Below are 14,570 nucleotides of genomic sequence, written 5' to 3'. Positions count from 1 at the left end.
GTACTCTGTATTACCTTCAGCCTGTCCGAAACTTTTAATTGGTTATTGTCAGAAGTCAGTTATACTTTTGGTTGAAAGCAATTTTATAGATATATACTCATTTTTGATTTGTTTGCCATAAGTCAATTTTTCTGTTTCTATTTTCTGTCAATTTGTTAAATAACCGTAATCCCCTGTCTCTGATAACTGTATTTCAGGCCGATTTGCCGCCTCCCCCACCAGAAGACGATTTACCCCCTCCTGTACTCCCTGCCCCTGTGGAGATCTCCACTCCTCCCACTCCTCCCCCCACAGTCCCTGCTCCACCAGCTCCACCACTCTGCCAAACTCCAGCTAAACCAGCTAAACCTGCACGCAGAGTGACGCCGCCAGGAGCACCACCAACACCGCCCGCTACCCCGCCATCTGGTGTTAAAGTTAATAAACCCGCCCCCGACATGTCATACCGTCCTAATCGTAAAGGTAAGTGAAGGATGGAGAGATTAATAACAGATTAAGTCATCGCAACGTGTAACTATTGTCGCAAAACACAGCCTGAAATTATGGTCAAGCAATCAAATTGTTGTGTTCCAATCCGTTTATATCTTGGCAAATTGTTAATAACCTGGCGGTTTAATGATCACGATCTAACGGGACGGTAGTAGGATTGTAGTCCTGGTATTTAGTAAGTAAGTAAGATGCATGCTCTAACCTGTAGCCGCTTCTTTTGACCCCCTAGTCTAATTAGGTAACGCTGGAGCCTTCCGTTCATATATATGCTAAGTATAATGGCATTGTGAGTGAATATTCATTGAGTAAAATGTATAATGCTATTGTCTGTAATACATAATGTGAACCAGGCATGTTGCTGACTTTTCCAGTGTGTCAGAGAGTCTGTGTCTTGTCACAATTATGAGAGAGACTCGCTCTACATAGTGTGACTATTAGAATTAGTGTTATTAGAAAATTAGTTTCACATACTTGTAACAGTTACCCAGCTAGTAATGACCCTGCGCGTCACTGTACCCCTTACAAATGCAGCACGTTTATTTGTTGTAACGGACATTTTCCCTTTCCTTGACAACATGCCTCTCTCTCCCCTAGCCTCGCTTGACATGCCGAAGTCAGCCTTGACTCAGTTTGGGGAGGAAGTGATCAATATCGCCCACTCGAGGGAGAATTCCGGGTATGTACCTAACTAGGTAATGAGTTATCAGTTGGTTTGTAATCTTTAACCGCGGTCCCCTGGTCTCCCTCACTCTGCTCCTTAATGGGAGTTTCTTGATCTGTTCTCCGGCTATAATTTTCAAAATTAATGTTTATTCTTTGCGTTATGTATCTTGTTGATTTGTTGTTGATCGCGTCACGTTTCTTTGACCGTTTAAGCAAGTTTTTATTGTACTTTGAAGCATGCAATAACAAACTTGTTTGAGACTTTATCACCGCTGTAAAGACAAACAAAGCTGGAAGTTCTGTACAATCATATAATCTAATATTACAAGACAAACACATATCAAGCAGATTTTACCTTATAGGGTCCGAAACAAAGTCCTGCGGAAAATTGAAATGACGTAAAAGCAAGCAACACGAAACTTTTAAACTTGAAACATCTGGTGCTAGCCACAAAAGCACAAAAAACCGACAAAAGATCATCTAATAGTCTGTCAAAATACAGAGAATAGTCTGCATAAAAACGCTGAAAAACGCTGAAAAGTCGACCGTCAAAAGGCTGACACCAGGTCATTTTGCAGCAAGTCCTCCAGATAACTAGCGTGAAGGGTAGAGTTGGAGTCCCACAAGGGCTGGTCATGTCCCGTAGCATAACCGTGAGTCTGAAGTGTTTCGTAACTACAGTCCATCCACCCTGAACTTATCTGGTCGTAGCACATGTCCTGAGAGTGGGACAGTTTCCGTCTTTTAGTGTCCGGGTGGTCTGAGTCACATGACTGCTGAGGGGTACACTGTGGGGCTGACTGGTAGTCGGGGGTGGAAGTAGTGTCGCAGGGAGGGTAATGCTGGTTCTCATCCGGCCAGTAGGGGTGGGTTTGTGGTGTTTGTTCTGGATCTTGTTGTTGCATCTGGGGGTAATAAATAAGGAGATGTTAACAGAGTAAGATCATCAATTAACTGGGGTAGATAATGGCTAGAACTAGTATTAGTACTGCTAATATAATCATTTAGTAAGCTAATGAACTCATTAGTTATGTGTCAATAATCTACTGCAAATCTGGCGGGGAATCCGTTGAATGGCGGGACCTCTCGGTTATCAAGAGTGACAGACCTACTATAGTATTAGTAGTGAGGGGGTTACGTTGAGGGTTAGTACGCACTACGCACTTATTGTAACTACCCCTCAGTTTGAAAGTTTGGTTTCTCAGATTATTGAGCATGAGAGACCAGTTAATCTTGATGGATATTTACAAGTTTGTAAGTCTTAATAAATTGTCTTGCTAGTAAACGCTTTGTCTCTAACTAATGTTATTCACTTTGCACTTTTGGTTATTCTGTGTTGTTGCCGTTTGATGATCTAATTCCCCAGAAAATTATTAAACTTATTAAACTTATAAAACTTATTAAACTTATTAAACTTATTAAACTTATTAAACTTATTAAACTTATTAAACTTATTAAACTTATTAAACTTATTAAACTTATTAAACTTATTAAACTTATTAAACTTATTAAACTAATTAAACTCATTAAATTTATTAAACTTTTTCGTCTAATGGTTGATAATTGTAAATTGATTCGGCTTAAGGCACTAAGGCAACTTCAGCTATCAGCACGGCTTATTTGTAGTTTATCAGCTGGCAGATTACCAGTAAGTAGCTAGATAAGTACCTGTAGTTTGTTATCAGCTGGCAGATTACCAATAAGTAGCTAGATAGTAGATAAGTACCTGTAGTTTGTTATCAGCTGGCAGATTACCAGTAAGTAGCTAGATAAGTACCTGTAGTTTGTTATCAGTTGGCAGATTACCAATAAGTAGCTAGATAGTAGATAAGTACCTGTAGTTTGTTATCAGCTGGCAGATTACCAGTAAGTAGCTAGATAAGTACCTGTAGTTTGTTATCAGTTGGCAGATTACCAATAAGTAGCTAGATAGTAGATAAGTACCTGTAGTTTGTTATCAGTTGGCAGATTACCAGTAAGTAGCTAGATAAGTACCTGTAGTTTGTTATCAGTTGGCAGATTACCAGTAAGTAGCTAGATAAGTACCTGTAGTTTGTTATCAGTTGGCAGATTACCAATAAGTAGCTAGATAAGTACCTGTAGTTTGTTATCAGCTGGCAGATTGCCAATAAGTAGCTAGATAAGTACCTGTAGTTTGTTATCAGTTGGCAGATTGCCAATAAGTAGCTAGATAAGTACCTGTAGTTTGTTATCAGCTGGCAGATTACCAATAAGTAGCTAGATAAGTACCTGTAGTTTGTTATCAGCTGGCAGATTACCAATAAGTAGCTAGATAAGTACCTGTAGTTTGTTATCAGCTGGCAGATTACCAATAAGTAGCTAGATAAGTACCTGTAGTTTGTTATCAGCTGGCAGATTACCAATAAGTAGCTAGATAAGTACCTGTAGTTTGTTATCAGTTGGCAGATTGCCAATAAGTAGCTAGATAAGTACCTGTAGTTTGTTATCAGCTGGCAGATTACCAATAAGTAGCTAGATAAGTACCTGTAGTTTGTTATCAGTTATCTTAACCAGCTCATCTAGGATATCCCTAAACATGACTGGTTGCGGGACCAACTCTATCAAGTAGTAGGTAGAAGGGTGGGATGTGTATTGTCCCTCGCTACACGGTGTGGGGCAGGTTGTGGTGGGGTAAGTGGTGGGGGAAGTGGGGCTGGTGGGCCGGCACATCTTCAAGTAGTCAGCCATGGTGTCATCCTCTCCGTTTGTGTAGAGTAGGGCGGGGTTCTTGTCGCAAAACCTGACACAGTGTTAGTTTAGTGTGGGCAGCATGTAATACGTTGTAGTTTACTCGACATTTTAAATAAATTACATTTTAGCTTACTCGACATTTTAAATATCTTACATTTTAGCTTACTCGACATTTTAAATAAATTACATTTTAGCTTACTCGACATTTTAAATATCTTACATTTTAGCTTACTCGACATTTTAAATAACTTACATTTTAGATTACTCGACATTTTAAATAACTTACATTTTAGCTTACTCGACATTTTAAATAACTTACATTTTAGCTTACTCGACATTTTAAATATCTTACATTTTAGCTTACTCGACATTTAAATAACTTACATTTTAGCTTACTCGACATTTTAAGTAAAATACATTATGGGTTACTCGACATTTAAAGTAACTTATTTGTAGCTTAAATTTTAAGTAACAAACACCATAGCTTACTCGACATTAAAAATATAATGCGATCGTAGCATACAATTTTGGGCGAAACTTATTATATTTATTAAGCCGGAATTTTGTAAAACCGCTAAATTTGGTCACCACTGAATATTTTAAGTTAGAAAATATAACTATAAGATTATTTCTCCACTATGACTTGAAAATCTGCAGAGCTTGTGAACTTTGACTGGACACTTAACTGCAGGATTTTAAATGTGGCCTAACTGTTGGTAATGTGGTTTGAGTTTTCATAACTTTGCGGTCTATAGTAAGCCTTATTGCATGCTGGCTATCTTACTATATATAAAGCGAGACGATATATATGGTTCCGTGCCATTTTACTGACACCACGGCATCAACTTTAACGCGACTTTCCGTAAAAACTGTAAAAGATATACAACTGAAACTTTTTTGATTGGGTCAAATGCTTTAATGGCCTCCAAATCAGTATGAAAAAATAAAAAATAGGCCAAGAAATAGGAGTTTTAGAGCCCAAAATTTGGACCCCCAAGTGGTGTCAAAAACGCGAATTAAATAGGTAATAATTATTTTAGTCTCTTGAGTCTTGACACCATTTTAGGGTTATACGGGTTCCTGCTAGTAAGACCAAAACCAAAGATGTAGTCATGTTAGTTTGAAAATCCCCCATTACAGTTGGGAACAAGGACCGTAATCTGAGTTTTGGTAAAGGTGAAATATATTATATCTATATATTATAGACAGTTAAAGTCTATAATATATATAAAATGATATAGACCCAGGCTCCGGGTACAGATGCTACTAGAAGTAAAGTTTCACGTTGTGATGCATGTTACTGAGGGAACTTTATACCTTTAGGCGGAAATTGTTATTTGAGAGTTGAAAGGAGAAGACAAGGTAAGGAAACTTGCAAAAATAATGCGAATGATCGTAAAATTGCAGTTAATACCATTTATTTACTACAAAGATACGGTTTAAAATTATTGATCAAAGTTTTCGTAAGTACTGAAAATTCTTTATCATGATAAAACACAAAGATTGTTTAAATATCAAAGAAAAAAAGTACTAAGTCCCAAAAAAACCTTCGATGACACTTTTCGTACTTAAACCATCGAGTACAAAACGGACACTGTTGCTTGGTCTTCTTGATCTTTCCACAAGCAGCGAGCACATCCATCCTTCCGGCCATCAAAAAATCTGGAGAATAGAACAACTGGGAAGAAAAAAAGGAAAACTCACGAAACTGATACTGCGATTTAGGTGAATACCAATTTAACAGCTACTACCTAGGTTAAATACCCCTAGATAAAAGCCACTGCACTGAAGTTTTTGTCTACCGATCCATTAGTGGGTCTGACACGTGTCCAATTTGACGCACGAGCATTTGAACAAACAAATAAAAGGCTGCACGTGCCGTTATAGCTGGATGCTTGATCCTACCTGTGAATAAGGGCTGTCAACCGCCGCTCTCACCCCATTGGCTGGATCTGTCCTCTGCCCACAGTGAGTGCACATTTCATGCTCGTCTAATATCGAGGTAAGGTCCGTCAATTGACGAGTAACTCGCTACTTGATTGGTGGGATTATAGAGGAATACTGGGCTCTGATTGGTTGGTTTAAGGAGAGAGGCTTTCTGAATACTGTTAAGGGGTAGAGAACCACGTGATTTAGATTTCAAATATCACGTGACAAGCCGATAGTGATAGCCATTGGTTTGAAAGAAGGTATAATTTTCTGCCTGACTCTTATAAATCCACTCGAGAGCAAGTGTTCTTAATCACCTTTTTATAAATTGATCACGATTTTAACTACGTTTTTTTCTTTGTACTCTCCATGGCTGTTTTAGTGCAGCATAAAGTAGCCACGTGAATTTCGAACAGATTTGCTTAAAGCCCAGACCGACTGAAAGGATGAATTAAATGTGAATAAAAGGGAAATTATCAGTGTTATCTGGATTTTCCGCTACTCAATTTGTAATTTTGACAACTACTAAAAAGCTACCTCTTCCTACGAAAAGCACAGCTAATTCTCTCTTTTCTACAGCACAATTCTTTTTTGTTTGAAAAACTTAAGTTTGTGCTAAGCATAGGTATTTTTGATTAGCTCAAATATAAATTTATAAACATTTTGAGCTGTCATTCATTCCAATAAAATATTTACCGCAAAATTCGAGTCCCTTCACCCTGTATTTAGTACAGGGTGAAGGGATATCTTAACATATCTTCAACATCCATGTTCTGACAAATCTTAGGTTTTTGACGTCGAGAAAACGTCGAGAATAAAGTTTTTTGACATCTACCGTAACACTTTTATGGTTTAGATATCTTAATTCTCGACATTTTAAATATAAATTGATGCTGGATATTCCAGAATGTCGTTGTTGAAGGTGTCAGTCCCAAATTTGTACCTCATTATCATTTAGTAAAAGTAATTCTTGATTTTGATTTCCGTTTTTAGGGATACAAGTATGACGGCGAAACCTCGATCGGGCAAATTTTTCAAACTCTTACAATCCCAGCTCGATGAAATGAAAGGTAACATGCCCGTTTATGTTGTAGATATAACCCTTTTCTGTCTTTTGCAGCTCTAGGCTTGTTAAGCCTAAAAAAGAATCCTTGGATACGTGGATAAGCCAACTTGGTCAGTTATAGCATGGCATGAGCTCCTAATGAACATGCTCAGAGCATGTTCAATAAGAAATGTTCAGATCAAACGTTAACCCTCGGAATTATGATATGTTACATGTTCAAAGTTACTCAAGTCCTACCACACTGATCAAATCTAATCCTTGCTGAATACTAAATATTGTTTTAATGTTTTTCGTGTGATGTTATATTTTTCAAAAAGATTACGCATGCATAATATGTTCATCCCTAAAACTTTAAAACTGATTTGTTTGAAATATCACCACTATTTTAAAAATGACAATGACCCAATGAAACTCATCTCCTCGCTCCACCTGATCTCCATCTCACTCCACATACTATAAAACTACTAGATATATTATGATTACATGCTTGAACCGTTTAGTCGAGGTTCACGCTGTTTACACGTTAGTTTAGCATGCACAATCAAAATATAACACATGATCCCCGCGCGTTAAGTATGACTTCAGACCAGGGATCATGACATCACCTCCTCAACTCTAGTTGTGTCTTACAAGGCCCGCCCTGTGGAGACCTGCTTACTCAGAGAGTTGTGGAGTTCATTTCTCAGGAAGGTCACGTGGGATCAACAAGCAGGATTACAGTGTATCCATTCATGTCCAACTCACACCTACCATTCCAAAAGATACGTAATAATAATTCAATGTTTTAAATGTGCTGCTCGTCTGTAAATAATTCTCTAAACCTATCCCACGTAAGAGTGGAGTTTAGATAACTTACTACACATTACAGCCGAGACAACTGAGACGCCCGTAGAAAACACTCCTGCTGTTACCCCCATACCCAAGTACACTTTCCCTGGTTACAACATCTCGGCAGCTCCTCCTAATGGCACTTCACCAGCCTCGCCGGTTCCGTCCCCGGCTGCTTCCCCGGCTCCTCCGCCTGTAGCTCCTAAACCTTCTGTTAATGTGCAGAAGTCTTCCGCTTCTTTCAATCTGATGAGCATGGCTTATTCTCCTAGTCCTACAAAGAGTAAGTTACAAATTTAGAGTTTACTATATAACGGAAACTTTTAGTATTTCAGAAATATCATAGATTAAATTCGTAATCAGTTCAGCAATCGAATATAATCTCTGAAGTACTGATAAGAAGTTTTGCAATAACAAATTTCATGCTCAAACAATCTATTAATACCCCTGAGAATGAACAATGAACATTAGCTAATATTATCCTGACATTACCCTAAGCTAGAACCCCCAGGTCCCACCCAGGCTCCAACCTTCACCAGACCCATCTCCAAGTCTCCTTCTGTCTCCAAGTCTCCATCTGTCTCCAAGTCTCCATCTGTCTCCAACTCTCCTTCTGTCTCCAAGTCTCCTTCTGTCTCCTCCACCTCCTCATCTGAAGGGACCAGGTCTCCTTCCTCTGCAATACTTAAAGCTCCTGTCAGCTTTACATCCAACAGCCAAGGTAAGAATTTGTCGTATATCCTAGCTGTATGGAAAGTGGTGTTTTGATTCTTAAGTCAAACTGTTGTAACATATTTTGATGATACTTAACATACATTTATATTTTATAAATGGTTGACATTGAAAATGTATTTTAAGTTTATAAATGGCTAATCTGCGTTTATATGGTTGATTTCCAGAGCTTGAATTTGCTGACACTGAGTCACTAGTCGGTAAGTTTAATTATGGAATGGTCGTACCTAGTTGGGTTAGTGTTTTACTAGCATGTTAAGATGTTACACGTACAATGTATAATAATTTGTGCTATGCCAAAAATTAGAATGTACATGGTCATTATTTTCTGTAGAAAATGTACTCATCATAAATCATTTTACCAGAATTGTTCAGTTACTGCTACTTCAATCACTTACGAATTGGCATCGGATAGGAATTTATCAACACACGACACTTTTACTGGACTGTTCTAAAAAACTATATGTTGCTTGACATTTTTACAAAGATCAGTGCAGAAAGTACAGATATTATGTAAACTCACTAATTAAGTAATTACTAACAAATTACTTACTAATTAGCAACATATCAGCTTCAGCAACAGCTCCCTAATCTGTCGTTTGTACTAAACGTGTAACTGTATGATGACACTGTATAATTATTCATCACACCATATAGTTCGTGACGCATGTTAACGTGAAAATAGAGTACTTGATATTGCACGATCTATGTGGGCTCGTGTAACTCCGGCAGGGGGGGGGGGGGCTCGTGTGGGGTTCGTGTAACTCCTGGAGATCATTCTAGATCAACTTTTGAGGGTCTTCCTCACAACTGTCAACAAGAACACCCCACATCATCGTTAGTGCCGTCACCCCATGCTGTAACCTGAAATGGTTAGGGTTACAGCCTACAGTGGCTTTAGAGGGAGGAGGGGGGGGGGGTGGCTCAGGGGGGCTTCGGGGGGGGGGGGGGGGGGGGCAGACAATATTCTACAAAGCACCTTCTAGATGTTGTTAACTAAAATGTTTAGGATTACAGGGGCTTTGGAGAGTTAGAGGGAGGGGCTCAGGGGCAGACAATATTCTATAAGACACCCTCAAGAGACACAGAATCACATAAAGGTACAGGATCACAATATTATAAACACAGATTCACATTGAAGACAGAAGACCTGGCTTAAACATAGAACTTTTATAGCAACACATTTCATGATTCGGCATAAAGGCTTACTATGTTGTTAATCTCTCGGTGCCAGGGGTGCTTACTTGTGAATTATTGGGGTCTATTAGCGCTGCATATAGACACCTGACGTTCGAGGCATCGCGAAGGGTATGGAAATTCGTTATCAACTGTTTTCTCAGACGAATTTCTGATCGTTTATTCATGAAAAACTTTAAAAACCGATTCGACCTCTCCCAAAATGAGACAGTTAGGGCGTGATTACCGTAATCCCGTAATAGTGATGAGATTAGCACATTGACACCATCACTATAATACAGCCGATGATACAGATTTATCTCGCGGCAAGAAGAAGGCCAACAATGATACGACCAAAAATCTTGATAAAGAAACGGTCGGGGAAGAAAGGCCCATCAATAAATTCATTAGCGCACCAAACCTGGAAGATGTTGTTGAAAAGCTAAACGCTAAACCGCTAATCAGCTGGGTTAAAGCTTGTGAACTTAAACCAAGTCATACTGCAGAAAAGAACAAGCAGATCCTTTCAAAACATTTGACTCTGGTTTCAGAAAACAAACAACAACTTCCTCCTCTCGTGATCGAAAACATCACGAAAAAACTTAACGATAATGCTGTCTGCGAAGAGCTGGATAGAATAGGGTTAACCAGACCAAGAACTGCTAAGGCCAGGAAAACTCTTCTGCAGTCTTACCTCATCGAAAACTTTACTTCAGTCAATATGCTTGATCGCCGTGAAGATTTCAAGCTGGAAAAAAGCCGAATCAAAGGCAAAAAGAAAAAGGCTAGACGTAACACAGGAAAATCATTCCTGGATACTAAGAACCCAGCATCGGTAGAAGAGATCTGTGAAGCTATTGAGAACACAGGTTATCAGCCACCAAGCGAGGAGGGACACCAATCAGTTAGGTCTGGTGCCTCACCTGTCGTAGCAGCTGAAGTGACAAAAGACGGTACCAATGACCTCAGCGACGAGATCAGGAACATCCCCAAAACCACGAACGAACCCGATTCCAGTGACAAGACGCCCGTAGATCCAGCCCAAAAGAAACCTAAAAAGGAAAAGAAGAATACGGCTATAAGTAACCCAGGGCCAGCTGCAGCTAAAAACGTCTCTGCATCTACCGCAACACCCGTAAGCGGGTTTGAAAAGCCACTAAAGACACTTGAAGACGGACTCCTCAAGCTCCAGGAATCAGCAACCAGCCACGAAGTTCTTTTGAAAACTCTTCGCCAGAGGCAAGAGTCCGACCTTAATACAAGCCCGGATGTAAAGCAAGAAATCCGCGAACTAAAACAGAAGGTAAACTCTCTTTTAGAGGCACTCAAGATCCAGCAAGAAACACTCAATGAACTCGTTGAGCATAGGAATCAACCAGTTGAGCTGCCATCCCCTCAGGACCAGGCGTGCACTGAACAGATGGTAATAGAGCCAACAGTTTCACATACCAACCTCGAATTGAGATTTCCTACTCCAGACTCAGAGAATGTTGAGGGTTTCAGATGTAAAGACTGCGATAGCAAATTCGCCCAGATCTTTTGCTTTCTCGCTGTTCTTTGGCAACAAACTAAGACGTTAAGGAAAAACAGCTGGCAGACACACCTTCAGGAAAGTTCCATCAAACATGACCATGCCTACTGTAAGCCTCGGCATGAAAAGCCAAAAAAGAAGTTGGTTAAAGTAGTTGATGAAGAAATCGACGACAACCCAGGCGAAACCGTGATCGGAGAAGCCGAAGTGAATCTCGAAACCACCCAAGTCATTTTCAACGAGGAAGAAATCGAAGTCAGCGAGATGACTGAAATCTTTGACGAAAACAAATCGCCGGAGCTTTTATCTCGTGCCATACCAATCATCAAGACTTCGACGCTAACTGCTCTCCCGTTAAGAAGTAGAGTTAATTCTACTCGTCCCAAGAAAAACAAGTGTATCATTTTGCACGATTGCCCAAACATCATAGTCAATGAAAAGAAGTTGACCCCATTCTTCGACATAGAATGCATTCAGGTCAATTCGCTCAGAACAATTTCCTCCCGAAAAAACCTTAACAACATCTGCAACACTATTATGGATACGAAACCTGAGGCGATCTTTATCCACCTTGGATATACGGATCTCAGACGACAGGCGGATGTGGATGCCTTAGTGAAAAACTATGACCGTCTTCTTCACGAATTAGAGAGGGTCACTGATGCCGATATTTGCGCAACAATGCTGAAACAAACCCATGGCTACGACTATCTGAATTACTCAATTAAACACTTTAATAATGATATGAAATGTTTGATTGACAACCGCCGAACAACAACAAAAGGAAGCAAGCAGGTTTTCATCGAGGAAGAACAATTTGTTATCGAGGGAATAGGATCTAAAAGTGAAGTCATCGAGGAGTCTGCGTACATGATCCCTCCTGAGGATGAGGTTGAAGTGCAGAGTATACCTATTCCTAGTATCCCTGGTTCCTCCGCTAGATTTGAAAACAACCAGCTGTACTCCCCTCGGCGCCTTAGTGCTCATCTAGCTCCTACTAGAGGCAAGTCAGGAGGTCCACCTAAACATGACAACTCGACAAGAGATCATAACCAGACCTCAAGCAATCACTGCAGTGACAGAACAAAAAACAACAGAATATCAAGGTTCTAGGAAGCCATGACACGAGGCTTTCATGTGAGACAGCCCCATCACCACTGGGTACTAAACGACCTAGGAAACCATCAAACAAGAAGGAGGACCGGGAAGAAGCCACAACTTCAACAGCCAACGATACCAATGGCCAATGCCGACAACATGAACCAGAAGGAAGTAGTCGATCACAGCCCCCTCCGAGAAAACCGATCTTGATAAGGATAAGACTCCAGGAATAGATCAAACTGAAAATACAGGAGATTCTATCCCAACTAGCCATGTGGCAACAGTAAATAGCACTCATGGAGAAACCGTATCTGCTAACAACCTAAGCCACAAGGAGCCAGCACAAAAATCACCAAAGGAGAATGCCCAGACCAGCCCAGAAACACCAAGAGGAAGATCACATCCGACCCAGCGGTCGAACCGAAAATGTCTCCTTGTTCACGATGATTTTTTCAACAAATTTGACGGGACCAAATTTAGCAGTCGTTTTGAGATCAGCACATATCGAGCCTTCTCGGTCGACGATATCATTTCGAAAGGAGGCCTCGTATCAAAAGTGCGAAACACAAAACCAGATGTCGTGTTCGTGCATACAGGATTTCAAGACCTATTCTGGCTCAAACTTTCTGCTGACGATCTTTTCAGTAAATATAAACAGATGGTCTACAACATCCTCGAATCGACAACGGCTAAACTCTGCCTATCAGCGATCATCCCAATCCCTGGCTACCCTCGTCTGACCGAGGAGATTGAATCCTTTAATGGCTTGCTGTCAACTTTTGTGAGCAACCTCAGATCAGGACAAAAATACCGAAACCGTGTCTTTACATCGTGTAATCGTAATCTCGGTGGATTCATAAACAAAGGGACAGGAAAAAATGGCGTAGAACTGTTCCTCTCAGAAAGAGGCCAACGGAAAACCTGGCTGATGTTTCGTGATTCTCTTTATAGAACTGTAGACATGGAGACCAGTCACGGGAATTACGAGGACGAAACTGGATACAAACCGAAAAGGAAGCGCAATGATTAATTCTATACCTGATAGGACTACGAGCCACCAACAAGACCTTATGAGGATCTTGTCGTGGAACATTCATGACGCAATGTCCTTCAAAGAGGGCCCCAAGGCCGATGATGAGGACTTCGTCAAACTTCTCATTGGGTGTAACATATTCTGCCTGCAGGAAACGAAGGCTGAGTTCCACCTTCCAAACTACAAATGCTACAATAGCCCTAGAACCGGCTCGCGCTCCGGTGGGCTATGTGTGGGGGTCCATCGATCCCTGTCAGGAGACTTCAAGCCCGTAAAAAGCTCCCATCCAGATATTCAAGCGGTGACTTTTTGCCCCGCCACTGATGATACTCTTAAGTTCACAATAATCAACGTATACGACTCCCCAGAGCAGTCATCCTACAAAAAGAGACTGAAAAACAGCAATGGTGGACCATCCCAGTCAACACTCGAATCCATTATTGACTTTGTTGCTGAAAACACAGATCTCGGCGAGAAACTGGTTCTAGGAGACTTCAATGCAAGAACAGGGGACCTCAACTTTAACTTTGATGATGAACCTCCAGCTGACATCGAGGATTTCTCAACAATCGCAAGCTTTCCAGAAAAATCAACAAGATCAAGCAAAGACTCTGTGATAAACCCAAGGGGAAAACTCTTTCTGGACTTCATATCCAGTCTGAACCTTAGCATTCTTAATGGTGATACACTAGGAGACATCTTTGGGGAACCCACCTCAATTAATTACAATGGACACAGCGTTGTAGACTACGTAACAGCATCCCCCATGCTAAGGGAATCGGTGCAAAGTCTTAAGGTCTTAGATCTTACGAAATTCTCAGACCACCGCCCATGCTTATGCACACTGAAACTGAGTCATAATTATATAATTGATCCGGACGAAATTCTATCCTCACTCCAGCCAGCCCCAATAAAACACAAATGGGACGAGAATGCTTCAGAGAATAAACAGCAGTTCCTAGATGTCCAAAAAGAACCCCAGTTTGCAAGCAGAATCGCGGAACTGGTTGAAGCTGTTTGCGTAAAAAAGGAGGATGTCATAAAGCTCAATGAAAACATCGTCGGCATTTATCGTGATATGGCTGATCAGGCCCTACCAAGACCTAGAAAACATAAACAAAAACCCCTCAATAGGAAAACTCGGGGATACAAAAGGGCAAAACCGAAGCCTCCATGGTTTGATATTGCCTGCATCATCGAAAAACGTGAACTAAATCGATTAGCTAAAACATACGGTAAAAGTCCTCTTGATAAAGAACTGAGAGACAGCTACTACAACAAACGCCGCGAATACCGAAAGCTCGTGAGAC

At 40.5% G+C, this 14,570-nt stretch overlaps 1 protein-coding gene across 7 annotated transcripts in view; it reads left to right on the top strand.

The window, feature by feature from the left end:
* Positions 1-14,570, top strand: part of LOC134822721 (PDZ and LIM domain protein 5-like) — a 37,442-nt gene that overhangs the window by 1,596 nt on the left and 21,276 nt on the right. For 2 of the 7 annotated variants that reach the window (XM_063833934.1, XM_063833930.1), the window contains exons 4-9: positions 198-462; positions 1,084-1,165; positions 6,787-6,863; positions 7,728-7,970; positions 8,199-8,408; positions 8,587-8,619. In XM_063833934.1, the coding sequence (XP_063690004.1) occupies positions 198-462; positions 1,084-1,165; positions 6,787-6,863; positions 7,728-7,970; positions 8,199-8,408; positions 8,587-8,619 (910 nt within the window). Of the gene's footprint in view, positions 1-197; positions 463-1,083; positions 1,166-6,786; positions 6,864-6,913; positions 6,970-7,727; positions 7,971-8,198; positions 8,409-8,586; positions 8,620-14,570 lie in introns of all 7 variants that reach the window. The other 5 variants (XM_063833936.1, XM_063833933.1, XM_063833932.1 and 2 more) reach the window with 3 other exon arrangements.

Source organism: Bolinopsis microptera, chromosome 11, assembly GCF_026151205.1.
Source record: "Bolinopsis microptera isolate Bmic1 chromosome 11, MBARI_Bmic_1.0, whole genome shotgun sequence".
Classification (NCBI taxonomy): domain Eukaryota; kingdom Metazoa; phylum Ctenophora; class Tentaculata; order Lobata; family Bolinopsidae; genus Bolinopsis; species Bolinopsis microptera.
Note: the sequence above shows the minus strand (reverse complement) of the source record. Positions and strands in the feature narration are given on the sequence as shown.